The 27680-nt window shown below is 45.0% G+C and overlaps 1 protein-coding gene and 1 pseudogene across 2 annotated transcripts; both read left to right on the top strand.

The window, feature by feature from the left end:
• The first annotated feature begins 322 nt into the window (after positions 1-322).
• LOC144767570 (RWD domain-containing protein 4 pseudogene) lies at positions 323-1006 on the top strand (annotated as a pseudogene).
• A 1924-nt stretch (positions 1007-2930) lies between these two features.
• PRMT1 (protein arginine methyltransferase 1) lies at positions 2931-10017 on the top strand. 2 transcript variants are annotated; one of them, XM_078655257.1, is made up of 10 exons: positions 2931-3066; positions 5101-5202; positions 5507-5662; positions 6527-6590; positions 7071-7213; positions 7440-7527; positions 8224-8339; positions 8418-8568; positions 8911-9032; positions 9117-10017. In XM_078655257.1, the coding sequence occupies exons 1-10, from the start codon at positions 3037-3039 to the stop codon at positions 9198-9200; spliced, it is 1056 nt and encodes a 351-aa protein (XP_078511383.1). In that variant the 5' UTR covers positions 2931-3036; the 3' UTR covers positions 9201-10017. The 2 variants fall into 2 exon arrangements, with proteins under 2 accessions (XP_078511383.1, XP_078511384.1); XM_078655258.1 differs by lacking the exon at positions 2931-3066 and adding an exon at positions 4160-4209.
• The last annotated feature ends 17663 nt before the right edge of the window (positions 10018-27680 follow it).

Raw genomic sequence — 27680 nt, 5'->3', positions numbered from 1 at the left:
GAGTTAGTCATTTGAAGGTAGTGATTTAGTTTGTCTGGTCAAGTATCCAATCAATGCGCACGGGTGCGGGTTAGGACCGCCTTCTGCTCAGTTTAGTGACTGTTAAATGGGCGGGGTCTGGAAAGGGTATGAAAGAAACGTGGAAATTGAAAGGATGCAGAATTCCTGCCTACAAACAGAAGAAAACTAATGGGTGTTGAAGTCGTGGTGACGTAAGTACAAGATTTCTGGACTCAGGGAAGTGTACGTTGCAGCCTGCTGCACGTGCAGCTTGGAGAAACGCAGCTGCTTCCTTCAGAGCAGATGGTTGTAGGGCAGCAGCATGATGGCGAACGAGGACCAGGAGATGGAACTGGAAGCATTGCGTTCCATCTACGAAGGAGATGAGTGTTTCAAAGAACTTGGTCCTGCTGCTTTTCAGTACAGGTTAGGTGATGATGGCGATCCTAAAGCCTTCCTTGTGGAATCCTGGCATGAAACGTACCCGGAAACTGCACCCAACATATCTATGAACGCTTTCTTTAATAATAATCACCAGCTGTTAAACAAAGCATATTAAATAAATTACTGGAACAGGTTGAAGCTAATCTAGGGACCTCCATGACATACACACTGTTTGAATATGCCAAGGATAACAAAGAGCAGTTTATGGAAGATCACCAACCTTATGTCAATGCTGTGACTTAAATTGGAAATGAGGATTCTGTTGTAAACTCTGTTTCGTCGAACAAGAAAAGGGATAAAAAGGAGCAGTTGTCAACGGAAGTTAGCAGATAAGACAGATCCCAAAGGGGAGTTACCACGAGGATGGAACTGGGTAGATGTCATTAAGCATTTGGCCAAACCTGGTTCAAAAAAGGATGAATAATGGACTTTGATACAAATAATCCCCAATTTATACAGATGTGCTCCGTCTTGGACTGGCAGTTTTTTTATTTTATTATGGTTATTTATTAAGAAAGTGCAAACTAATTTTATACAGAAAATGACTGACCATTTTATAAGGTTCCTAGTTTGTCTGGTGAGAGGTATGCTCTATGTGTGATGTATGTTTGTATGAGACGAAATTTTGAGTTTCTCGGTATGCACGTGGGATTAGCAAGTATGGTCTCCCACTCACGATCTGTCCATGGATTTTTCATGTCTTCTTCCCATTTCAAGCGCACGGTTGTCAGTGGTTTTATCGTGTGTGTGAGTAATGCCTCTACTAACCAAAGTATTATATGTGATCCATTACCCATCATGTGTAAGTACTGTATCAAAAGATGCATCATTTGCTCCGCATTAATGTCTCCCCAGGCAGGTGTGAGTGCTCTCTTGATGGAGGTGTGCAGCAAGAATTAACCCGCTGGTAGGCCATAGTCCTCCGCAAGGGTTTCGAATAGGACCAATGCTCCGTCAACATAGAAGTCTCCCAACATTTGCAACTCAAGTGCATGCCAGTGTATAAGTGTACCAACCTGAGTGCCCAGTTGTCCTCTGGGGGGGCCCAGAAGCAAAGTATGGGGGGCGTACGGCACCGCATGTCTGGTGAGATATAGACTTCTATAACAGCAGTGGGCCAATTTTAGACAAGCCTGCGAGGGGCAAGTAGGTCCGGCGATCAGGGTAGATGCACCCACTGTTGCAGGTTTGGTTTAGACTCTGCAAACTGTCCCTCTTGAGACTAGGACCACATCATTATCGTACTCTTTCTTCCAGGTATTTTATTCCTGGAAAAGGTGTGTAATATAATCCCTGGAAACCATCAGTCGGCAGCATCAAAAACATATTTTTTTTATTCTTCAGCTATGCTGCACAGCACCGGGTATGCTAAAAGCTACAAACCATTGACAAAGTTAATCCCAAAGGCGAGACCTATTGGCTCTGCCAGTGCTTGTTTTTTATACTTAAAGTAATTAACTTGCATTGATTTTAAGTAATCGTGCAATAAAACTCATCTATTTTCACACTATCTTAACTGTCCTTAGTATGAAAGCCTAACAATTGTTCTTGTTTTTGTGATGCAACTGAATAAAACTGCGTTGTTTCAAACAGAACCAATCGGTAATTGCTACCTTCTGTGGAAGTTGAGGTTCAAACTTCCCCCGTAGGTGACCATTGTTTCCTTTTATCGCGGAATTACCCAGGGCTACTGAGTTATTACATGTAACGATGTTAAATAATAACCCATGAGAAAATTTTATCTCCGTATTTCTTCTACTCTGTGCCTTATCTTTGCGGTCTGTCGTTTATCTCTACTTAATGCAACGTCACTAGACCGCGACTGTTTTAAATTAGAGCTGTTGGAGCGAAAGCTATTGTTGTCCATTTTCTGTGTTTACAGTGGACAGATGTCCCTGTATTATATTCTAAATGATGCTGCATTTCGGAGGCCATTTCGTGTTTGGGATCTACTGACGTAAACATAGACAAAAGACTAAAAGATCGTGAAGGCTTCGCCACCTTCCATCTTAAAAGGAGGCTATTTCAGTAAGTGCATCGTTGTGACCGGGAGGTCATGTTATGCATAAATATGTTTGGGAGTAATTAAAGGAAATTATTGTTCCCAAAATCAAGAAGTAGTGACCTGAATTATTTTCCGATTATCCTTCTCGGGTAAACTTGGATTTCTATATATATTCTTACACTAAGACTGTAGCCTCCGCGGCTAGCCCTTGCTTTTTCATTACTTTCACTTCTGTTAATGCCATAGTGATGGTTATGTTGCCAAAGATTTCGATATTAAGATGGAAGAGCAGATATATTTAAATATTTCTAGCAGAAATTAACGTCGCCGACTGAACGCGTCACTCGGACTGACGTCAAAGGGAAGGTGGGTATCATGGCACAATGACAGGCCAATGAGAGAAGGCAGCAGAGTAACGGACGCGCATGTCCTCGAATAGAGACTCTAATGGTCGTGACGTGGTGGCGGACAGACGGCAATATCCACCAGTGACTGTGTTAAGGGGCGGGCCAGGTTGCAAGCTCGCTTATATAGAGGCCATCGTGGCATGTCGCATTTCTCTCCGTTTAGAACCCGAAGATCTTAAGATGGCGGAGGTTGGGAGTTGTACGATGGAGGTGAGTGGGTGCCGTAGAACGTAAATCGAATCATCGCCGTTAGGTATTTCTGTGCTCATGTCACCCCATGAGGTTTAAAAGCTCTATTTAGCGTACAGTTGGTGGTATCTATGTGGTTTTTCCGGAGCTCGTTCTTTCTCACGTTGCCGGTGGCTGACCCCAGTCTCTAGTGTTTTATTGTAACTACCACAAGGCTTCCTTTAGATCGTTGGTATTATGTTCTGTGGGATGATTGAGGTTGTAGTATACATCTTATCATGGCTCTCACGGTTGTGATGTGGAACAAAGACCAGCCTGGCCTATTTCAAGCCGAGCGACCGCTAAATATTGAACTGTATGGTGTCTCGATTGTTATGGATGCGTCTCTAGAACCAGTTGATTGCTTTGCTGTAGTAGTGAACACACAAAGCGGGTCTCTCGGGCATTATGAAGCTTGAAAAAATTTAGTTTGTTTGAGTTTTTTGTGCGCTTTTGGTACCTGTATTACAGCAAGTCGATATGCTATTGGGATTTCGATAGTGTTTCATATCGCAAGTGTGCTTAACTGTGTTGTGAGATTCGTAAAAGCTTTAGATGTTATGATCCGCGCGAAGTGATTTATAACAATAACGCCGGGTTCCAGAATGCTTTTCATATCCTTGCTCCCCCCGCATGGACTGCCTTCCCGCCAAGATCATGCAGTCTAGCCATTGCAGTAACTTGCACACTACTCTAGAAATTCCGTGATTGGTTTGAAAAACACTTGGGAATGACGTTCCTCCCACAATACCAGAGGCGGGTGTCTTATAACCACATTTTCTATCGGGCCAGTGTTTCCCCTTTTGCTAAGTTTAGTTAACCATTCTTTCTAGATTACTAACACTATCTAACTTAAGCTGTTTTAAACGTGCTGGGGTCGCACCCTGAATCACCTTTTTTCTTAGCTCATTGATAACCGTGCAGGGCTGCTTCCTCACGTTTATTATGGGTGTCTGTATACTTTGTTTATCTGCTCTCCGCCAACCTTAACCACAGGCCATAAATTAAGCATTCGACTCTTTTTGTTAGAATTAAGCTAATTCAGTTTGTTTCCCTGTCACTTTTTCCTAGAACTTTGTAGCCAAGTTGGCTAATGGACTGAGCCTGCGGAGTCCAGTGGAAGATGTAAATATCCTTTCGGTGCATGGCTAGCCAGCCTGGCTATAGAGTCTTAGAAGAAACACCTGCCACACACACTGCATCCTATGTTCACATGGCAAGCCTTGCCCTTGGGTCCCTAAAAGCTTATATGCTGCCTTGGACCCACGGGCAGGTAGAGGACCTCTGTCGCCTCAGGGTTTACGGTATAGTACTAATGTCTCCAGTGAACATAGGACAGCGGAGTGCATGGTAAGTGTTTATACATTCTCCCCCCGCTTGTGTAAAGCAGCCTTAATACAAATAGTTATGAAAGTTCACACTTATGAACTTTGAACCCCTGAGATGAGTTATTCGGCTTCGTTTAGGTGGCCTTTGATGAACCAGTGAGTTTTGGGCTGCAGTATAAACGGCATGCAGTTCATTCCAGAGGTGTTTGACTCCTATTAGGTAAAATGGGTATATCTGGCACTTTTATCCAGCTGGCTGTTTTTATGCTAGTCGCAGCACAGCATACATATGCCTTGACTTTTTTGCCCAGGGGTCTTTCATATTGCCCTAGACACCGTCCCAAACCATGACTGACTTTCTAGTTCTTTCCGTTGTTCCTTAACTTTCCGTACAGCTTCTGGATATTACCTTGTTCATTCATTTACTGATCTTCCACACTCTGGGTATATTTTAACTGTGGGTATCTTCAGGATAGTTTTGCATGCAATTTGTATGTCTTTGTGTGCATTTGGTTGTTGCGTGCATATGAATGAGTGCGTGCAAAGTACTGGGTTTTTATGGGAGGGAATAATCGGAGGACTACTGGTCCCATTTTGAACCATTAACAACGCGGTCATCTGATCAGTTGAAATGACTTGTGAAGAATACTGAAGTTGCATGTCCTGAGTGCTTTTCCTGTTTTTTTAGGTTTCTTCTAACCAACCTGATGATGCAGTGAAACCAACAGCAGAAGAAATGACATCTAAGGATTACTACTTTGACTCCTATGCGCACTTTGGCATCCATGAAGTAAGTGGTGCGAAAGACCGCTCGTAATGTTTCCTGAGAATAAATTAGTTCGGGCAGTATTTTTAAAGCGTTTTATAACATGTATTTTAAGAATTTAAACCATACTGATTTGTGGCTTGTTTTGTGAGGCTCAACATTACTTGGATTGAGTGCGTATACACAGCGTTGTGCTTCGAAGGCAGTTTTTCTTAACTGTCTGATTGTGAATGTTCCCATGTGATTTCGTGCCCCTGAATTTGCAGTGCTCGTGACCTCTGGCTAGTTGTACTTGCATTTTTATCGCGTGCCCTTTTGATCTCACCAGGAGATGCTGAAGGATGAGGTTCGCACCCTAACCTACCGCAATTCAATGTTCCACAACCGGCATCTCTTCAAGGACAAAGTGGTGCTCGATGTGGGTAGTGGCACCGGCATCCTCTGTATGTTTGCTGCCAAAGCAGGCGCGAAGAAGGTCATTGGGGTGAGTAGACAATTTAGTTAACAAATATTTATCTAAAAAAGGTTCTAATTTCGGTATTCTATTTCACTCAAAAAACTGAACGCATGAACTTTAGCTGCCTGGAAATAATACAATCTTGTAGAGTAACATAGATGCTAAGAAGAGGAACAATAACCATTTGTATGGTGTTTAGGCTATCTCACTATGAAAGATGTAAAGGTGACCAAATGGCTAGTAACGAATTGACTTTCAATTAGGAAACCTTGGATTGTATGGTCTTAAGGATTTGTGGTAAAATGCACTCAAATATTGGATTTTATATGGAGTTCACCCACGCAGGATGTTTTCTGAAACAAGTCAAACATTCTGTTGGCGTTCCTCAGTTTACTTTGAAAGTTTATTATCTGAAACCGGTGGTATGGTAATAGTTTTTGTGCATATGGAGAAGAGGCAAAACAGCCTTTTTCAGTATTACTTCATTGTTGCCTTTATATTTGACCTCTGTAGTACCAGTGTAACATCCAGATACAGGAATAACGGGTTTAGTTCAACCTTCACAAAGGGCCTTCTATTGCACACCAACACTTCGCTTGCAGCCTTTTTAAGTAACAAATCGCACAATTCAAGTTACCCATGTAGGCAACCTGTAGTGCCTACTGGTATTTACTTCTCGTCTCAAACTTAGAATAGAGTGGACTGCACCGAGCAGACCAGTTCAGTTCTCTCCAGCCACAATATACAGTAACCTGCCTCCATATTTAGAGCCACCCAAAAAATTACAAATCGGCAGCTAGCTTATATGCATGACCTTGAACTGACCAATTTATACCTGCTCTTTTCGTGACGATCACTGGCATGTGTCAATGTGAACCTTTTTTTTTCCAGATTGAATGCTCTAGTATCTCGGACTATGCCATCAAAATTGTGAAAGCGAACAAGCTGGATCATGGTACATATTTGCAGTTGACTCTTGCTGAGGTTTTAGTTCAGATGCGTTCATATTGGTGGGGGCCTGACGATGAATCTTCATTATGCCCCTAAGACTGACAAACATGCTTAAACAGGTGGGGTTTGTATTTAGTGAATGTGGCAGAAACGCTATAATGTGCCATCAGCTCGTCCTGAATGGAAGTAAGTGGGTGGGGTGGTGCAGTTCTCAGAATGATCCTTTAAGTATTCCCCTTCCCTCCCCATTGGTAATGACGGATCACACTTGGGATACTTTTGCCTTTCAAGATATCCTGTCTGGCTGCTTCTAGCAATCATATTTCACCTAAAAGCAATGCACTGCTTCAATTGCTAAATATACCCAGGGCTTTCAAATTAAATAGAATTGAGTAGATATTTTATAGGGGTGGGGTTGGAGGGTTGCAGAGCATCGTCTCGGTATATCCTTTACACATGGTAATTTTCTTTGTTTTCTCTCCAGTGGTCACGATAATAAAGGGGAAAGTGGAAGAGGTTGAACTGCCTGTGGAGAAGGTGGATATAATCATCAGTGAGTGGATGGGCTACTGCCTGTTTTACGAGTCCATGTTAAACACCGTCATTTACGCCAGGGACAAGTGGCTGGTGAGTTGCATTTCGGGCTGTGACGGAGCGGGTTTCACATTTCCCCCATAGTGCTTTTTCATGCATGTTTCATTACTAAGGCACACACCCTTTCTGTCCAAATGTGCCCTTTGCGCCGTTTGCTACTCGTGCTTTCTGATATTCCTTAACCCCCTCCGCACCTGCCGTCAGACCACTGGTTACATGTTCTTGCCCATGACTGATCACAACGATCTTTATTCCTCAGACTCCAGACGGGCTGATCTTCCCGGATCGGGCAACCCTGTACGTCACCGCCATTGAAGACCGACAGTACAAGGACTACAAGATTCACTGTAAGTAACGGGTCCGGGTTTATCGTGACATAAAGCTGTGAATAATCCGTGGGGCAGCTTTTTTGGTTCAACAGCCTAGTCTGCTACAAGCTAAAATTACTGAGCGATCAGGTTCTCATAGGGGAAAATTGTGCCTGTCTTCCCCTCCTAGAAAGTAACAAATGCGCCTCTTGTATTCTGCATCTTATTTAAAGCTTGGCATTTTAAATGGCTGTTTTTATTTACATGAACGAAGCAAAACAGTTGATTTCCACTCTGTATTTCATGTTGTAGATGGACCATTGCCCAAATCGCCGTTGGAAAAATTAAGTGTCTGAGCATATGCTAACCTTATGAGCACAAGTCTGTTTTCAGATGTCAACTGATGAGACCTTTTTATTAGTGTAGTATGTAATGCTGTAATTGGGACATGCCGTGGCAGCACAATCCTCTAAAGTGGCCGGCCCTGCATACGTAAATGGTACTCATGTGTGGGCTTGTAGTTGGTAGGAATGCCCGCACGGCACTGGCCCGCAAAAACGGTAGCTTCATCAATGACCTGGGCACATGCTGATCACCTCGAAGTTGTGACTGACCCCTTGGTTTCGGTGCAGGACATTAACCCGGTTTCTATTTATTGAGTTGTTTGTCTTGTTGCATGCTAATGCACGAACTGAGGGGTTGCTTGCTGAGCCTCAATTCGCTTTCTCCCCGCAGGGTGGGAGAATGTGTACGGGTTTGACATGGCGTGCATCAAGGACGTGGCCATTAAGGAGCCCTTGGTGGATGTAGTGGACCCAAAGCAGCTGGTTACAAATGCCTGTTTAATTAAGGTGAGCTAATCCTCTATGGTCTTCACATTTGATAGTCTCATGTTTCATCAGCACTAATCCTTAATCTGTCTCTTGTAGGAAGTTGACATCTATACTGTGAAGGTGGACGACCTGACCTTCACCTCCCCCTTCTGTCTGCAAGTGAAGCGGAATGACTACATCCATGCGCTGGTCGCCTACTTCAATATCGAGTTCACGCGCTGCCACAAGCGGACCGGCTTCTCCACCAGTAAGTGCTGGGTTCAGGGGCTCTCAGTGGGAATGGTGCATGCGAGACTGCATTCCCTTCTACTTGGTATTTGGGCGCAGGCAACACTAGTCCTACACTCCTGGTTCTCATTTCACTCTTCTGGGTTCCAGCCTCCCTGTGCTTCGTATGCACTCGAACTTATTGCCTCGGGGTTTTATTAATCCACGTTAAGTGCTGGCTGCTAACACTTACTACTGATATGGTCCACCCCGGTTTCAGCACGACTGCCTCCAAACCCCTATCCGTCCCCTTGGGCTAGAGGGAAGCACTGTAGAGCTTGCCTCCTGCGCCGGCCACCCCTAAGCCTCCATCTCTTTGCAGGTCCAGAATCCCCGTACACCCACTGGAAGCAGACAGTATTCTACATGGAGGACTACCTGACGGTTAAAACCGGCGAGGAGATCTTTGGCACCATCGGCATGAAACCAAACGCCAAGAACAACGTAAGTGTCCGCTCTAATGTGTGTGTGCCCTCATGATTGTTGACCAGGTCGGGTTCATTGCTCACTGTGCCTTCTCTCTTCCAGCGGGACTTGGATTTCACAGTTGACCTGGATTTCAAGGGACAGCTCTGTGAGGTGTCCTGTTCGACGGACTACAGGATGCGTTAAATCATGTGGAAGAGGGAATGTTTCGTTTCATCGTCTACAGGATTCCAGGCTGAAGAAAATATCTAGTTCTTGACACGTCACTCAACATTTAGCTGTGTGTTTTTCACATATGGCAAACCTTATTTTAATCCCGCTGCTAGCCGCTCAGGGGAGGGGAGAGGTTTTTGTAGGACTCAACTGATGTTCTGTGCCTGACGAACATCAAGGCCCCGGAACCGTGTGGCTAGAATTTTATCCAATCCAGCATTTCCCTCCTGTGTAAATAGTGATTCCCAAAAGTCATTGATTAAAGAGCCAGGCCATGCAGTGTTTGGGAGTAAAGAGGCGGGACTGGTAGTTCTAGATCTTTAATGTGCAGCTTCGGTGCACTGGTGCTCCTTATCGTCCAATGGCAGGCTGCACATCACGGGGTTGGCTCACTCAAATTCATAACTGTCTTGTCTTTCCGGGGGAGGGGTGGGGAGAGGATTACATGCTCCGATCAACCTAGGAAGCAACAATCTTCTGTTAAAGGATCTGGCCCACTTTTTAGACTATTGGGGTCCCCAGTAGTTCAGTGGCTCAGTTCTGAGATGCACTTTGGTATTTGTTCACAGGTTTTAACAGAAGAGCACTGCCTCTTCTGGAAGAAAGTGTGTTTTTGTGCTATTTTGGCAAGTCCTTTGAGTTGGATATAAAGGGGGGGGGAGGAAGAGTCGTCCATTGTGGTTTTTGTTTTATTTTTTTACAGGACTTCTCAAAGGCTAAACATTGTGACTGTTTCATAACTTATGTTTTTATATGGTTGCATTCATGATAAAATAAAAGGTGAACTGTGCTTCGAGTTTGTCAAGATTTCATCCCTTTGTGGAACACATGTTGGGGCAATTGGTTACCTGCAAGGTCATCCATTTTCTGGCATATTAGTATTTTGTCTGCATGTCTAAGCTCTTGCAGCAAAACTGTATCTGATACAGTACAAATTAGCAATTGGTGCTGACCCATTTTCTCCTTTTAGTAGGTACTCTTCGAATAAGGTGGTTGCAACTAAAACTAAGGTTGAACCAAACCTGGTGTGACGCTATAGTCTATTTTGTATTGGAAGTAGGACATTATGAAACAGCTACCCATGTGTGATCTTGTAGGTCAGATTATTAAAAGGATGGCTGCCTGAATAGGAATCTCCTCGGGCAGACCTCTTGACATCCACAGGAAAGCATTTGGTAAGCTTCGAAGAGATGCTGTTTGCAGGAACTAGTGTGTTCGGGCCTAGCAAGCCCAGCAGCTTAGACCCTCCTCCTTCTGCAGCAAAGGTATTGTTGCCGAAGCTCAAGACTGAACTGCAGGGCCATTTTACAGTGACTGGCAGAACAAGCCTTTGCACCAATGGAATGACGGAATTCTTTGCAGATGCTTGCGCGACACCCTCCCCCCTTTCTGTAATGCTGATGGTGCAGTGCTAATGTAGTGCTGCCTTGAGTGCACTCCCTCGTTTGCATGGTTGAGGGGGGGCCCCTTCCAAATGAGGCATTCGCTTTGCCTCTGCTCCCATGTACTGCCGGTGCAGAAGCAAAAAGGTGGTGGTCGATACTTGCGCTCATTTATGAACGATGATGAGAAACTTGAAATGGTAGTAGGATTGTAGTTCACAGGCGCAGACCAGTGCTGTGAGGGGGGGGGGGGGCAATTTTGGGGATTCCTGATTGACTATCCAAGTGGATTGACTCTTGAATCCCTGCTTTTGTCCCAATCAAAATGTGGATCTCCGCTGTTCAATGTACCTACATATTCTTATCGCTAATAACCCCTCACATGACAATGTCCAGCTACCTTTTATCCAAATACTAACTACCATCCGAATCTAATTAAAATATTCAAATGTTTTGATCACTTTCCAACCATTCTCTAACCCCAGCCAGACCATTAATTTTAACTCCTGTAGGGGGTAAGATTACCGGCAGTACGTTTCCCTGCAGGCCCTCATCTTTGTTGGAACATTGTGCCATTCCAGTCTACTAGCACCTTTATTTAGAGCGTTAGCTTGCTCTACTCAACATTTATGTTGGCGACCATCCCAACCTGCGTACTAGGTGATAGTCCAGAATACTTGATCATGAATGATCAGGAGTTCACATCTATTCTGTGTAGTCTCCTGTTTAAGGCACTTCCAGTCTTAGTGCTACTTCCCAGCTGTCTCCATTCACCTTGCAGGTACCCACTGCTATGGTGGAACTGGATTTTCTGTATCCAAAGTTTCAAGTGAACACCATCACTTATTCCAGGTCCGCAAAGTATAGTGACTGCTTTCTCTGCCTGTTTGAACAACCACACATGCGCACAAACCCGATTCGGTTGATCTTTAAGCAAAGAATTGGCTGTCTCTATCCTAAATTTGCTTCAATGGGGAAATTCCCCTCTAAATTATTATTGCAGTGATAACTGCGGCACTCAGACGGTCAGTGTTGTGCTTGCTGGCTCCTGCACCCCATCTGTTGGGCCAGGAGGATCTGAGCTCCTGAAGCTTCGTTTCCCCCAAATTACCTGTTCCAACGATAGCGCGGAGTGGCTGCTGACCTGTTGAGTCCGTCGCTGGAGCGGATTCACCCCTCCAGTCCTGAGTTACAGCGACTTTGTTCCGGACCAAGGCAGCGAGGACGCGCTGGCCGATCAGTAGTCTGGAGCCAAATAACGCAAGCCTGCTGCTGCGTGAGTGCGGGGCAGTGCTCTGCTTTCGGTGCGGCTGGTTTAAAACCACCCCTGCCAGTAAGACCTGCGCTGGGACCTTTTCTTCGGTGCCCTTCCCCATCATTGCTCCCGATGGTATTTGCCTGTGCAGTTGGGATCTAGGAGCCCACAAATGGAGTCTTTCTTTCGCAGAGGACTACTAGCTGGTTATTGCCAATCAAAACAGCTGTGAGGGGAACGCCCACTAACGTGTGTTTGACTACCGTGAGGTGAACGGCTATCAGCCAAGACTCCTGCCATGGGGAGGGGGGGGGGGAGACAGCTCCTAAAACTAGTCTCCAGCAGCCTGCGTCGGCGCCCAGTGCGACACTGTGCTTGGTGGCGCGTTAAGAACCGCGCCAGCTGCGTGGTTTGCCAGTGACCAGAGTGGGCCGAGCCAGTCCTGACATATCCCATCTTCTGACATCTGCATGGTGAGTGTAGTAAGGCTTTTCCCCCTGTAGAATTATTGGCAATGGCTAAACTATCTGCTATGCCCAGTTTACGTGCCTCAGCTTTGGTCTCAATTGACAGTATGCTGGAGAGAGTAGTATTGTCAGTACTGAGATTGAATTAACAGGCGCATGTTTTTAGTAATCCATAACCCCTCAACCCATCCCCTTATTGGTAAATGGTGATCACAGTAGCTCTTCTATGATGCTGAACTCCCCAACTGACCATAACACACATTCGTGTTTGCCATCCCTGGGAAGCCGAGCGAGCGTTCGCGATATCTAAACTGTCGGCACTTTGGGAGGCTGGAAACATTTTGCCACACCTTTGCAAGGACATAGGCATTGATTCACCGAACCCTGAAATCTCTGGAGGAAAAGGAAAGCAACCAAGCCTGTTTGTCCGAAGAGGAAACAACCACCGTGTCTAAAACCACAGCGCACTGCTCCAAGTACATGGATTCAAGGCCCATCGGTTGAAGCTGATAGTGACTGATACGGTAAATGCTAGCGCCCCTGTTTAGTCTAGTGAGAAACCTAATTATTCAATTCATACCCAGACTGAGTCTATACCAGCACTCTTTAATAATTTTATACTGGGAAACACTGCTATTGACATTGTTGACACTTATGTTTGAGCGTGTTAAGGAACTTGTTGACGAGATTTGCCTCACTTTGGAAGCGCTTAGACCGTTTTGAATCATTTGTTAACAAGCCTAGTGCTCATAGTAATGCATCAAAGTTGCCTGAAAAATCACCAGACCAGAATGGTTTAGTCCCTATTATCTCTAGTATGTTGCAGCTAACTCAAACTGCTGTGCAACTTATGCCAACCGGGTCTTGCGATACTTGCCGCAAAGCCAAAGTGTATTCTCCCTGGGCCCGATTCACAGAACTAAGTTAAGACCAAATCCTACCTTCTGTGAATACCGAAATGAGTAAGCGCCTTCTGTGAATATCAAAATGGGAGTAAGTTAAGGATTTTGTCTTGTTAGTTCTGTGAATCGGGCCTCATGTGCCTTCCATCCATCAGGGAAATTCCACACCCTAGCACTTTTAATATATTAGTCTAGCCAACGAGCTGCCCCATTCCTAGTGAAGCCCCTGTAAACAACGCCAACCTAGTACAGAAGTCCCAGAGTACGGACCACGCTACCTGGAAAAATGTTAGTGGGAACGTTGATGCAAGAAAAGATGTTTTAAGCTTGCCACCGGAGGCTTGTCCCTATGTCTTGGTCCTAGCAGGGGTACCGCCTATAGGGAGAAATCAGCCAGAATCCTTGGATCAACTAAGCAATAAGGGTGCTAACTGGTTGGCAAAGCATAAAGGGTTTAGTGTGTAACCCCAATGACATTTTGATGGTGTGCAGGGCTGACAAAACTATAGAAAGACTTATCAACTTTCGATGGCCGGCTCTGGTAAAATTAATATTAAGCTCCAGAGTACAACAGCTCCGGTTAGACTTTCCAGTGATACCAGGATCTTAGCCCATATATTAGAGAAAGCAAAACTTTCTAAATCACCCATAGTAGCAATCGCGCTTGATGCCGAAAAGGCCTTTGATAAAGTTGATGGGACTTACTTGGAAGCAGCGCTGAATAAGTTTGGGCTTGGAGAAAATTTCACGTGGATGGTAATGTTGCTATATTTCAGCCCCTCTAGGGTCTGGGCAGGAGGCTCGATCTCACCATCCTTCGAATTAAAACAAGGAACCAGACGGGGTTGCCCCCTTTCTCCCTCACTATTTTTACTCGCCATTGAACCATTCTTATACTACATTAGAAACAATGATCTTATTTTGGGGATCCACTTTAACGACTAACGGTCAAGATTACCGCTTGCGCTGATGACGTTTTAATGGTTTCGGAAAAGGCTGAGGCCTTACCTGCTCTCGTCCTCAATTGAAAGCTTCTCTAGTGTGTCGGGGTATAAGTGAAACAAAGATGAAACTGAAGTAAAGCCCCTGAATAATTGAGGTAACAAAGATTATGGGAGATTCCGGCCTGACATGGCAACCAAAGTATCTGGGCCTTGACTTTGACAAAGATTTGATCTCTACCCTTCATACTAACGAAAATCTAGTCTTCAAAAAGATCTCCACGTTGCTGGAAGGGTGGTCCCCTAAATATCTTTCATGGTGGGGCAGAGCTGAAACGCTGAAAATGATGGTGACTCCTTTGGTGAATTATCTAACTAGCTTGCTACCGATGACTTTATCCTCTGACTTTCTGAACAAGATAAGCTCTTTAATACATTCCTATGGCAACGTAAGAAACCCAGAATATCACTGACTTAAGTTACAGCTATCTAAAGAAAAAGGCGGTCTGGGTCTCCCTAACTTCAGAAATTATCAAAGAGAATTTCTATGCAAGCAAGGAGCCAACTGGTTGACCGTAGACCCGGACTATACACCAGTTTGGCTAGATGAAGCCACTCATTGACAAAATGCCTATCTGCCCTCCTCGCCATGGATCTCTCCCATCTCCTCACTCTCTGTTCTCCTCAACGCCAGACAAGCCCTCCTGAGATTAGACCTCCTACATAAATTAAGAGTAAACAAGTCTATAGCCTCTTTATGGCGAAATCCCTCCCTAAGGATCGAAGGTAACATGCTCTACTGGGAGCTCTGGTCTCAAAGGTATAAACTTAGTAAAATACTTTTATGCAGGCCCTCACCCGTTACCGTCTCAACCATTCAGAGCCAACACAACTCCCATGGATTTTTACGTCTTTCTTAAATTGAAAGCTCTCCTTTCAGCACGCACCGTTAAACCCTCACTTTTCAACTATCACAAATCTTGAAAGCTGGCCATATTGTATCCAGGATATACAAACTCCTTCTACCTAACCCTAGGAAAACACACAAACCTAATGAGGTCAAATTGGAATCCGAACCAAACTCCTCCAATATTTTGTTTGAGTGGGATAAAATATATAGCACGGCCTTCGCGAATAAAATATCCCCTATTCTGTCTCAGACTAAGTGTTACTCAATAGGTCATACTGGACTCCTGAAAAACTTTTTAAACTGCTTAAAATATAACCCGACATGCTGGAACTCGCTGTTCCAGACATCGCTCATATGCTCTTCACCTGCCCCACCTTACAGCTTTACTGGATAACATTTATAAGTGTATAGAACACATTCAACATCAACCCCCTAGAGAAATTTCATATATTTTATTAGGCGTCCTAGATCCAACACTAGTCAATGATAATGACCGGCACCTGATGGATCTCTTGCTCACATTAGCTTGTAAAGTCATATTATGCAAATGGCAGAATGCTATGGATGTATCCTTTATAATTTGGCAGGAGTGGCTGTTGTCCGAGAGGAGCAGACCACCTGGCCCTCCATACCTCTCCTTGGTGTAAGACTAACCGGAAGCTCTGGAAATCCCTAGATGCCTCTTCATTCTCATTTGACCCTCCGTGAATCCATCCTATTGTTGTAATATGTGCAGCTTCATTGTAACTTCACTGTATTGTATGTAACCCCACTGCTCAGACCCTCCAGCACTTCGCGATTTGCAAAATAATCGCGAAATCGGCAGAGGAGCGCGATTACTGCGCTTTTCACCTTTCTGGCCACGTAAAAGTACTCTGGGAGGCATCAAATAAAATACTTCTCATTGGCTGTACGTGCACACGTCACTGTGGCACCGTACTGCTGTAAATACCTGCCTGCTTCTTACTGCGGCGGGGATTGCAGAGAAGAAATGCAAAGTAGTCTTGTCAGTGGGCCCTGCCCATTGACACGATTGTACACCTTAGGAGGCTGCATTCTCAGCTGCGCATGCCTCTTTTACTCCTCGCCGTGATAGCATCCCTCCCCTTACTAGACTCCTTCCCACTTCTCTTCTTGTCTCTTCGCTCTAGCCCCCATCCTTCACTTTCCAGTTCCTATTTGCCCATGGCAGGAGGGGTGCAGGGGAGGGGATCGAGGAATGGAGGGTTTCTGTATGGATGACCTTTATCTCGAATCTGCTCAATTAGCTGCCGCTTTTACTTTGTTGTCTCTTTGTATTATAAACACCAGTAGCTCTGTTAACCACTTGGGAGCTAGTAAACAAACCTCCCCAGTGCTGCGCTGTCCATTATCCGGTGCTGAACTGGACGTCCAGCGGTCGCACGCAGCACTGGGGAGGTAGTGCCCGTGACGACCGTTGGCCGACGGCAGCACTTAAGGGGTTAAAGCAAAGGTCTGGTGTTTGTGCTTGAACTAATTACCTGCATTGAGTTGTAGCTGAAGTTTAAATGAGTATCTTGAGGGGTAGCTCTGCTGTCAGATACCTGTTGTTGAGCAACATTAATCCAAGGGATAGGCCTGCTGTCTGACACCTTGCTGATACCAATTTTAAACCAGAAATATTCATTGGGAAAAAACTCACCACAGCGACTGCCATCTATGAAGTTACCAAGAGCTGTGTACCCGAGCATGCGTGCCAGCAGACCTGGTTCAGACAGAAAACATCCATTTTTAAGCCCCAAATTATTTTTTAACTGTCTGCTGCCTAGAATTTCCTTTGCCTGAATGTACCAAAAGGAGTAAAATAAAGCCCCCCTTTTTATTATCTATCCTCTTTTTATTTAAAAAATGTTGGCATGTATGTCAGAGAGCCAGCAGTACAGTGCTAGGCCCTGCCATAAGGGCTTACTGAGGGTGTCCCTGCTCTCATCCTTCACTAGAAGATGGATGATTGGAGGTACAGCTCCACTCTACGTGTCCTTACTGGCTACTCTGTAGGTCCTTTTTTTGTTGTTGCAGTTTAATATAGCACAAACTCGACACAAAGGTATCCGAGGCCTTTACATGAGCAACAGTTGCATTACCGAAAGACATTCATTTTTAGGCACAATGAGGAATACCTCTCCCCCGCCCCTTCGGCTATGCGGGTATTAGTCCATCTTCTGCTGCGGTCAGAAGGTGGACTGCTCTGTTCAGTGACACTGGAAGTTTGACAAAGTTCAGCCCCACTGAAAGGCCCAAAGGACTGGGCAAGGGCATCACATGGGAGGGGACACGTCTTCAGGGGTCCCAGACCCTTCAGATGGGCCCCATTCCTACCAAGGCCATTGAATGCAGTATAATCCTGCACTATATGCTTGGTCACATAGACACAATGAAACATTGACACAGGGTGGGGTGACGTAAACTCTTGCTTTGGGGAAGATGGTGGCACTGTTTGGTGAACAGGTGAGGGGTTTTCTCCTATCCCCCCTTAGTGGGGATGAGCGGCTTGAATACTTTTCAACTGGATGAGTAGTGCTGGGTATCAGGGTTGAATACCACAGCTTACATGGTCGGGTTGCTTCTTTCTCTCATATACTAATCAGACCATCCAGCATTTCACGATTGACGCAAAAATCGCGAAGTCATCTGACTAGCAAGATGGCCACATTATATACAATTTTGGCTGCGGTATTTACAAAAAAGTGTCTACCGGGAGACAGCAAAACAAACCATGCCCATTTATTGCCTGTGCGTGCCCCCGTCCAATATCTGCTTCCTCCTGACCAAGTTGTGTGAGGCGAAGTTCGCATTACAAATTCCCATTTCGATTGAGGAAGCAAATCAGTTTCCAGCCATGTGAGCCGTCTACGGTATATTAACAATCAGAGGGAGTGCTGGAGTGCAGACATATGCAGGTCATCAATTGCATGGCCATGGTGTGTTATATATGGATGAATGGACAGTTGCAGCAAAACGCCATTTGGGGCAGCACACTATACTAAATGTAGATTTTTAGCTTAGGTGTTTTAAGCCACAACCTTAATTACATCTGTCATGCCCCTATGAGAGACTCCTCCCCCACCAGGTCTTCCATCCTACTTAAAGCCCTGTACACACCCCTTCTACTGTTACTTAATTGCAGACTTCATTCAAAACCTAAGTCACGTGCAGATGGAGACATGCAGATTTATTTATTTATTCAAAGTTTTATATAGCGCGAACAAGATCCTTACGGATATCAGAGCGCTTCACAATGACAGGGTAGGGGCAGTAGGAATGAACAGAGGTAATGGGAGCAATGTAGTAATCAATAACATGCAAGGATAATAATAAAATACATAAAATATATCAATATACAGTCAGGTAAACAGGTAGTATAACGGAACAAGTCAATGAAACCATTACAGAGGTGTTCAGGTACACCTTGAGTGTGTGGAAGGCTTACACCAGTGTTTAGTATAGAGAGCGCACTGAATGGGGGCATCGGGAGGGTGAATCAGTGACCCAATGTGTCTCATATATTGGTCGGTAGGAGAGGGTAGCGTAGTAGTGTCACCATCAAGTAGAGGTATAGTGCCAAAGTGACAGTGTGACTGTAGTGACAAGGTGAGCATTGATACAAGGCGATGCAGAGTCTCTGATCCAGCACCTATAAGGTTCAGGAGATCTTGGCCAGAAGGATGGTTTTCACCTCTTTCTTGAAGAGTGCAGCGGAGGAGATACGCCTAGTTTCAGGCGGGAGCGCATTCCAGATCCTAGGTGCCATTCCTGAGAAGGAGCGCTTGTAAGTTTTCTCTTTCTTGTATCTACGGGGTTTCAGGAGTAGATTTTTTGAGCTTCTATTGGATCTCGAACCTCCTGATATGGACAGCTTTTGAGCGAGGTAGTTGGGTGCATTATGGTGCACGGCCGCGTGTGTCATAACTGCAATTTTTAGTTGTATTCTGGCTTCAAAAGGCAGCCATTTTAGGGACTTAAAATCTGGGGAAATATGCGAATGTTTTCTTGAGCCAGTAATAAGTCTTGCGGCAGCGTTCAGGGAGGCTCTTAAGGGTGCTGTTGTGGTTAGCGGGAGTCCGCTGAGGGTCACAATTCCGTAGTCGATTCGAGGGATGACTAACGCTTGTACAGCAGTTTGGAAGTCTTCATTAGGGAGGAAGGGTTTGATTTTCCTCAGTGTGTTGATAAAGAACAAGTCACTCCGGCCCGAGGATAACACTCCTCTTGGTCCACAGGTGTAGCACATTCTGGATGGGTCCAGTAGTCAGCAGTGCCCGGGCAGGGGTGCATACATGGGTGCTAAAAGTAATAGGGCCCCCTCTCCCGAGGTGTAGATGGGAGCTGTGCTTCTGAAGAGCAACAAACACTTTAAACATGCCTATTTCATAGTGGAAAACTCTGCTAAATCAGTTTACATTGATATAAGGCTGAAAACGAATGATTTTAAGTAAAATGAAGTGCCGCAATAATGCCGCTAAATTTCCATTTTTGTGCCGCTAAATTTGCAAATCTATGCCACAATATCCTGGGGGGGTCTGACTGCCTATTTATATGGTCACTTGTAACGGATATCTTCACTGCTGTTTTCTAATCATGTGGCTTTCATGTAAACACTGGGTGTAATCAACAGGCACTTGAGTACGCCAACATGTATGCAATAATCAACCTGTATGTATTTTAGTCTGACCCATTTATATTGTCATTTCTTTTCATTTAGTTTCAATTCCTTTACTTCCGTTCTCATGTATGTATTTTTCTTTGTATTTCTATCTTTCTTTTTCAATAAAATGATTTGAATTAAAAAAAGAGTACAACAGCTCCTCGCCTACTGACATTTGGTCATTTTCCCTAGGCTATTTCTATAAACCTAATGCTGCCCACAACACCAGTCATCTCCATTTCTGTCACAATATAGGTTTACTTCCCTTTCTGGTTCAGATACTCTAGATTGACTGCGATCTATATCACTGCCCACCGAATTGGCCCCTACTACACTAGCATCTGTTCCCATGGTAAATGATGTTCCTGGGCCTCTTGATCATTATTTGCAGGTGCTAAGCTGGAACTTAGCCTCTAAAGTAAATAACGAGGATTGGGTTAAGCTGGTAAATTTGACATTTTAATGTTTCTGGAGACTATGGTAAATGATGTTCCTGGGCCTCTTGATCATTATTTGCAGGTGCTAAGCTGGAACTTAGCCTCTAAAGTAAATAACGAGGATTGGGTTAAGCTGGTAAATTTGACATTTTAATGTTTCTGGAGACTTGGGCCACAGGCGAGTTATATCTCGGTCTTCCAGTGTTTCAATGTCCATGTATCTGCTGCTACACATGGGCGACCCTCTGGTGGCCTTTCCATTTGGGTTAATATTTTGTCTGGTGGCAGTGTCAAAACTATTCCTACAAACAGCCCCATCTTCCAAGTCTTAAAATATATATGGGGGGGGGCTTCTATTAGTTTTATTAATTTTTATAATACTTTTTTTTAATATACCCAATATGATTCTCAAATCATTTTAATTTTGTGTCAGGCAACCGGTAACCACAACTTAACCGAAATTGCCTGGGCGGAGATTTTAATGTTAAGATTTCTGGGACACATATACTGGACATTGATCATGTACCTTATGTAAACTTGTGTAAAAGGGGGACTGAATTGGTGGACTACCTGCTAAATCACGAGTTCTTAAATGCGATGGACATTGCAGCCACAAACCATAATGATAGTCACCCAATATCAACGTTCCGAGTCGTGGCTGTGCCTCAATAATTGATTACGTTTTTATATCGACTACGCTGGAAGATATTTTAGTCAGAGTGGAGGTTATACCAACTATTTGGGGACCATAACCCTATTTCGGTTATGCTTAAGGCCACCCCTCGAGCCAATTTTACCGTAGAACCAGGAGCAAACAATTTAGCACCCTGGTGTCAACAATAGTAATGTTCTTGAATATGGTAACATCTTATCGAACATTTGTCGATACCAGTTTGTAGCCCATTGTCCCTAATCCTGAGGTAGTAGCTGCATTTGCCCATTTTTGCGCCGGTATTAAATGATCTCAAAATCCCCATCCACTAAACCAAAATACTAAGTGGTTTCATAAAGATTGCCCACAGACCAATAGAGCTTCGTTCTGCTTTGTCAGCAACACCAAGGGATGTAAGCCTTGTTAGATCACTGAGGAATCAATACAACAAAGTGGTTAAGAAGCAGAGGAAAGAGGAGATCCTAAGAGAACAATGGGATAATCTGGCCAGCGCTGCGAGTTTAAATAAAACAAACTTTCTGGGCATCTGTTAAGAATATGAGCACCATGGGCCAGAATTTAACTCCACTTCAGTTGTAACATAACCAGTGAAGCATGAGTAGCACATTTTTCAAAAGTATACACTACATGAGTCCAGATATCAATAACTGAAGTCGAGGGTGCTATCGACTAAGGCCCCTGGTCCAGATGGGTTCTATATAGATCTTATTAAGCATAAACCAGAGTTCTGGGCTCTGCTTTTACTCAACGATTTTAATCTAACAAATTCTCATGTCTCCAGCACCTTGTCAACTAGTATTATAGTACCGATTTTTATTTTTTTATTTTTAAAAGGGTGATAGGTCCAACCCTAGCTGTTATAGACCGATCTCCTTGATCGAGAACACACTCAAGATACTTGGGCGGGTGTTATTTAACAGAATTAGGAGTTGTGCTGAGGAAGAAAGCATTTTAGACAAATGTCATCTAGGTTTTAGAAGTAAATTGGGAACTGTAGAGCAATGTCTTAATCTAAATTTGATTATTGGTAAATACACACCAGCTCAACAGTCCCCAATTTACTTGGCCTTTATGGATCTTACCTCTGCATTCGATTTTGTAAACCGATCACGTCTTTGGCTAGGTCTTTTAAATTATGGGCTGGATGAGGATTTAGTACACTTTCTGGCTTATGTACATAGGGACTTGTGGGCTAAGGTGAGGATCAGTAGGGACGGCGCAGTATCAGGTAACATCGTGATTGGCAGAGGGGTCAGGCAGGGATGCTTTGCATCCTATATATCAATGAGCTGAATTACGAGTTATGCAAATTGATTAAGGACGTCCCGATGATTAATGGCTATAAGTTACCTGCCTTATTGTATGCAGATGATGTGGTCCTAATGGGCGGCACACCCAATACACTGCGTATTTTAGTTAGGGGTTTTGTAGATTTTATGAATAAATTGGACCTTTGCACAAATTTAAAAAAATCATTTTTGAGTTGTGGGCCAAAAAAAATGTTCTGTAAATGTAATCAACTCTGGCTCTGAAAAACTGTTAAGCACACGCACTTTTCCATATTTGGGGCTGGTATTTTCAGACAATGGCTCCTGGGCGGCCCATTTGGCACATAACAGGAGTACATTTTCAAAGGCTACTAACTATTCTGTGCCTCCCCCAACCAAGAAGAGCCGAAGTAGTGTTCCCCCTATTGAAAATTTATAAAACGCAGTGTGTACCCACCACAACATATGGAGCAGAAATTTGGGGTCATGCGAACTGCAACGGCATCCAGGTAGAAGAAAATAGATTCTGTTGAAGAGTTTTGGGGGCACCAATCTGTTCTTCTTTTATCTGTCACCATTAGTTAAAATTACCTTTTATTGAGGATTACATCAGGACATGTCCAGTTAACTTCTGGATAAAAAGTATGGCAAAATCCGGTAGCCATGTTAACTAGAGACAACATAGTTGATTGCCTCAATTGCAGCAAGGGTTGCGATATACCATGGTTGGCGGCTGTCCAGGATAGCCTGACCATTGTAAATCTGTCACACATTTTTACAGACCCAGGCAATATGGCAGGCATTAATAAGAAGACTATCCAGGGGGCTTTATACGAATACTATATTGACCTGAGGTGCAAACAAGAAACTCTGAAAACCTCAGTCGCCTGGTATATAACCATGGTGGAAGCTGAAGGCCCGTCGACAATACTTCCAGCAAGCTATCTTTTAAAGGTGACTAACCGCTGGGAACGCAGCCTGCTCTTTCGCCTTAGGGCTGGCACGACATTTGAATTTTATTATATGGATTTTTTCATATTGTGTTTTGTCAAAATGTTTGCATTTTTAATATCTTATGCGGTTATACTCAAGCTCATGCTGTTACTACCCCCTGATTAATGATTAAATTATAGGCCCATGATGAATTTGTTGCGTTGACCTTCTTTTTGCACTATGTATACATTTTTAATGTATTTCTAGTCATACGTCTATTGCACTAATTTTCTTTTTTTAACTTCGTATTTATGTATGTATCAATCTAATGTTGTGCTGGTATTCTTAATCTGAACTTTTATGGATATTTTTTGGTACCTGAATAAAGATTTGAATTGAAATCCCCATATTTCTCTTCAGAGGCTTTCTAGTGTAAATGTTGGCACACCGCACATTGCTTATGCCGCTCATCCCCCTCGGATCCATTCCAAGCCCCCTGCCATCTTGTTTTTCTCTTCCACTGCTCCCTGGAAGTCGTGTTGTAGTTCGATAATTTTTTTCAAATTGATAAGCAGTATATTCCACTGGGACTTAAGGCTTCCCTTATACTGCTTCCTTAAATGTTATTGCCCATTTACTACTGCAGGGACTAGATCCTTGCAAGATTTATGATGACCAAACTTAAATGTTTATTTAGCTTTATTACATGAACGCTCATCTGCTGCCAAATGCAGCAGATCCCCGCATGGTATCTAGTCCTACACTGTACACATCAGCACTACAGCCTGTTTCTGCAGCCGCCACTAACTAGCATGATGTATCTAGTCCTACACTGTGCATGCCAGCTCTGCAGCCGCCAATTATCAGCATGTATCTAGTCCTGCACTGTACACCAGCTGTACCAGGCTGTATTTCTGCAGCCTCCAGTAACTAGCAGAATGTATCAAGTCCTGCACTGTACACGCCAGCTCTACCAGCCTGTTTCTGCAGCTGCCACTAACTAGCAGCATATATCTAATCCTACACCATATATACCAGCTCTGCAGCAGCGACTAACCAGCAGGATGTTTCTAGTCCTGAACTATACATGCCAGCTCTACCAGCCTGTTTCTGCAGCCGCCACTAACTAGCAGGATGTATCTAGTCCTACACTGTACATGCCAGCTCTACCAGCCGGTTTCAGCAGCAGCCACTGACCAGCAGGATGTATCTAGTTAGTCCTGCACTGTACACACCAGCTCTACCAGCCTGTTTCTGCAGCTGCCACTAACTAGCAGGATCAATCAATCAAACATTTGTATAGCGCACTACTCACCCATGAGGGTGTTGAGGTGCTGGGTGGGGGAGGAAGGGTTGGCAGCTACTGGTCGAACAGCCAGGCCTTGAAGTCTCTTGAAGGTCAGCAGGTCCTGGGTCTGTCTTAGGTGGGCGGGGAGGGTGTTCCAAGTCTTTGCGGCGAGGTGGGAGAATGATCTTCCACCTGTGGTTGTTTCGCGGATGCGTGGGACGGGGGCGAGGCCAGCAGAGCAAAACGTGCAGTTCGGGGTGTAGAAGGACAGTCGTTCATTGAGGTATGCTGGTCCGGTGTTGTGGAGTGCTGTGTGAGCGTGGGTGAGGAGTTTGAAGGTGATCCTCTTGTTGACTGGGAGCCAGTGCAGATCTCTAAGGTGGGTGGTGATGTGGCTGTGGCGAGGGAGTCCGAGGATGAGGCGTGCGGAGGTGTTTTGTATGCGTTGGAATCTCTTCTGGAGTGTAGCCGTGGTTCCTGCGTAGAGGGCGTTGCCATAGTCCAGCCTGCGGATGATGAGTGCTTGGGTAACCGTTCTTGTTTCGGTAGGGATCCATCTGTAGATCTTGCGGAGGTTGTTGAAGCTGGAGGAGGAACTTGCTGGGCCATAGAGAGCGTTGAGTCCAGGATGTACCCCAGATTGCGTGCGTGGTTAGTGGGTGCCGGGGCAGCTCCCAGCGTGGTCGGCCACCAGGAGTTATCCCATACGGAGGGGGTGGAGAAGAGGACGAGGACCTCCATCTTGTCTGAGTTCAGTTTCAGGCGGCTGGTCTTCATCCAATCTGCGACAGCCTTCATTCCCTCATGGAGGTTCGATTTGGCAGTGTTCGTCTCCTTGGTGAGGGAGAGGATCAGCTGGGTGTCGTCGGCATATGAGACGATGTTGAGGTGGTGTGCTCTGACGATATTTGCGAGCGGTGCCATGTAGATGTTGAAGAGTGTCGGGCTGAGGGATGATCCTTGGGGTACGCCGCAGGTGATCACGGTGGCTTCGGATCGGTACGGGGGAGGCGCACTCTCTGGGTTCTGCCGGTGATGGAGGTGATCCAGTCGAGGGTTTTGCCTCGGATCACTGCGTCGTGGAGGCGTGTGCAGGGTGTGGTGGCAGACTGTGTCTAAGGCGGCCAAGAGGTCCTGGAGGATGAGGGCCACGGTTTCACCCTTGTATAGTATGGTCCTGATGTCAGTGGCAGCGATTACGGCCGTTTTGATGCTGTGGTTGCTGCGGAAGCCTGATTGGGAGGAGTCCAGGATGTTGTTCTCCTCCAGGAAGTGGGTCAGTTGTCTGTTGGCGGTCTTCTCTTTCGCTGGGAATGGGAGCAGGGAGATGGATTGGAAGTTCTTGAGGTCTTTTGGGTCCGCCTTGGGTTTCTTGAGAAGGGCGTTGATCTCGGTGTGTTTTCAGATCTCAGGGAAGGTGGTGTCGTCAAAGGAGCTGTTGATTATTTTTCGGAGATGGGGTGCGATGATGGAGCTTGCCTTGTTGAAGATGTGGTGGGGGCAGGGGTCGGAAGGTGCTTCGGAGTAGATGGTGTTCATGATATTGATGGTGTCTTCGTCGTTGATGTTGTTCCTGGAGAGCAGAAGCTCGGTGTGTCGGGCGGGGGGCTTGGCGTCTGTCGTTGGCGTCTGAGTGTCGAAGCTGTTGTGTATGTCTGCGAACTTACGGTGGAAGAAGGTAGCCAGGGAGTCGCATGTGTATCTAGTCCTACACTCTAAACGCCAGCTCTACAGTCTATTTCTCCAGCCTCCAATAACTAGCAGCATATATCTAGTCCTACACTGTACACGCCAGCTCTGCAGCCGCCAATAATTAGCCGCATGTATCTAGTCCTGCACTGTACACACCAGCTGTACCAGGCTGTATTTCTGCAGCCTCCAATAACTAGCAGGATGTATCTAGTCCTGCACTGTACACGCCAGCTCTACCAACCTGTTTCTGCAGATGCCACTAACTAGCAGCATATATCTAGTCCTACACTACACCAGCTCTACAGCCTGTTTCTGCAGCTGCCACTAACCAGCAGGATGTATCTAGTCCTGCACTGTATACGCCAGCTCTACCAGCCTGTATTTCTGCAGCCTCCAGTAACTAGTAGCAGCATGTATCTAGTCCTGCACTGTACACACCAGCTATACTAGCCTGTATTTCTGCACCCTCCAGTAACTAGTAGCAGCATGTATCTAGTCCTGCACTGTACACACCAGCTCTACAGCCTGTTTCTGCAGCCGCCACTAACCAGCAGGATGTATCTAGTCTTGCACTGTACACGCCAGCTCTGCAGCTGCCAATAATTAGCAGCATGTATCTAGTCTTGCACTGTACACGCCAGCACTACAGTCTGTTTCTGCAGCCTCCAATGACTAGTAGCAGCATGTATCTAGTCCTGCACTGTACACCCCAGTCTGTATTTCTGCAGCCACCAATAACTAGTAGCCTTCATCCCCCCCTCTTTAGGAAAGCTTCTTGGGCTGCCTCCATTGTTTGACTTATGTCATGGAAATTAGTCATCCCACCGGTCAGGAGCTGCAGTTGTCTTGCAAGCACTTCACGAAATGGGGCTTTAACCATTCTGTTATATATTTCTTTGATGTTGCTACATAATATCATAATATATGGCTGCAAATAAAACTTGGAAGAGTTTTGTCGCCTAGATTGAACACTGAATGGGTTGAAACTGTGGTGGTTTGGCTCCTGCCTTTTCGCTGCACATAGCAGATCTCGCTTCTGTTTGGTGCCACCCAGGTGGGGTAGTCCCTAATCGAGGTACAAAGTCTACTAGTTGCCTCCCTTATGCTGATGAAATAGCCCTATTTTCATAAATCCCAAAGGGTCTTCAATTTCGAGTGTCCAGTCTTTGACTTTAATAGGCAAAATCACCTAGTCAATTGTGAGAAAACAAACCATGTTATTTGGTAACCTGAGTAGTGCAGGGTGACTGTGCCTATGGCAATGCAGGGAGAGTGATGTATCTGTGCAAGTGCAAAGAGACTTGTCTGGCTACTCCCAGAGATGTGTTCGCCAAGCCACCTATTTTCTTTCTCAAATTTGCTTGAGAATGCAACATTTGCCCACTCTTTTTTTCAAAATTTTCTCGGGGGAAACCCCCGGAACCCCCCATAAGTGGTTCGGGCTCGTTCTCTCGCCACAGTGCAGTATTTACGCCTCATCACTTTCAAATGTCACCAGCCGCCCCTGACCTGAGAATCTGTACAAGTCGGACGCACGACAAGAACAGCTTAAAAGCGGTGGTGCACTATAATTATCTGGGCATGATAGATACAAATAAATTGCGTGGGTGGAATACAAGAGAATAATAGCACGCATTAC

The sequence above is a fragment of the Lissotriton helveticus genome, chromosome 7 (assembly GCF_964261635.1).
Source record: "Lissotriton helveticus chromosome 7, aLisHel1.1, whole genome shotgun sequence".
Taxonomy (NCBI): Eukaryota; Metazoa; Chordata; class Amphibia; order Caudata; family Salamandridae; genus Lissotriton; species Lissotriton helveticus.
Note: the sequence above shows the minus strand (reverse complement) of the source record. Positions and strands in the feature narration are given on the sequence as shown.

Coding starts and splice junctions, on each gene's coding strand:
- PRMT1 (XM_078655257.1), top strand. CDS start 3,037: ATGGCGGAGGTTGGGAGTTGTACGATGGAG. Junction 3,067..5,100: donor TTGGGAGTTGTACGATGGAG/GTGAGTGGGTGC, acceptor CTGTTTTTTTAG/GTTTCTTCTAACCAACCTGA. Junction 7,214..7,439: donor ACGCCAGGGACAAGTGGCTG/GTGAGTTGCATT, acceptor TTTATTCCTCAG/ACTCCAGACGGGCTGATCTT.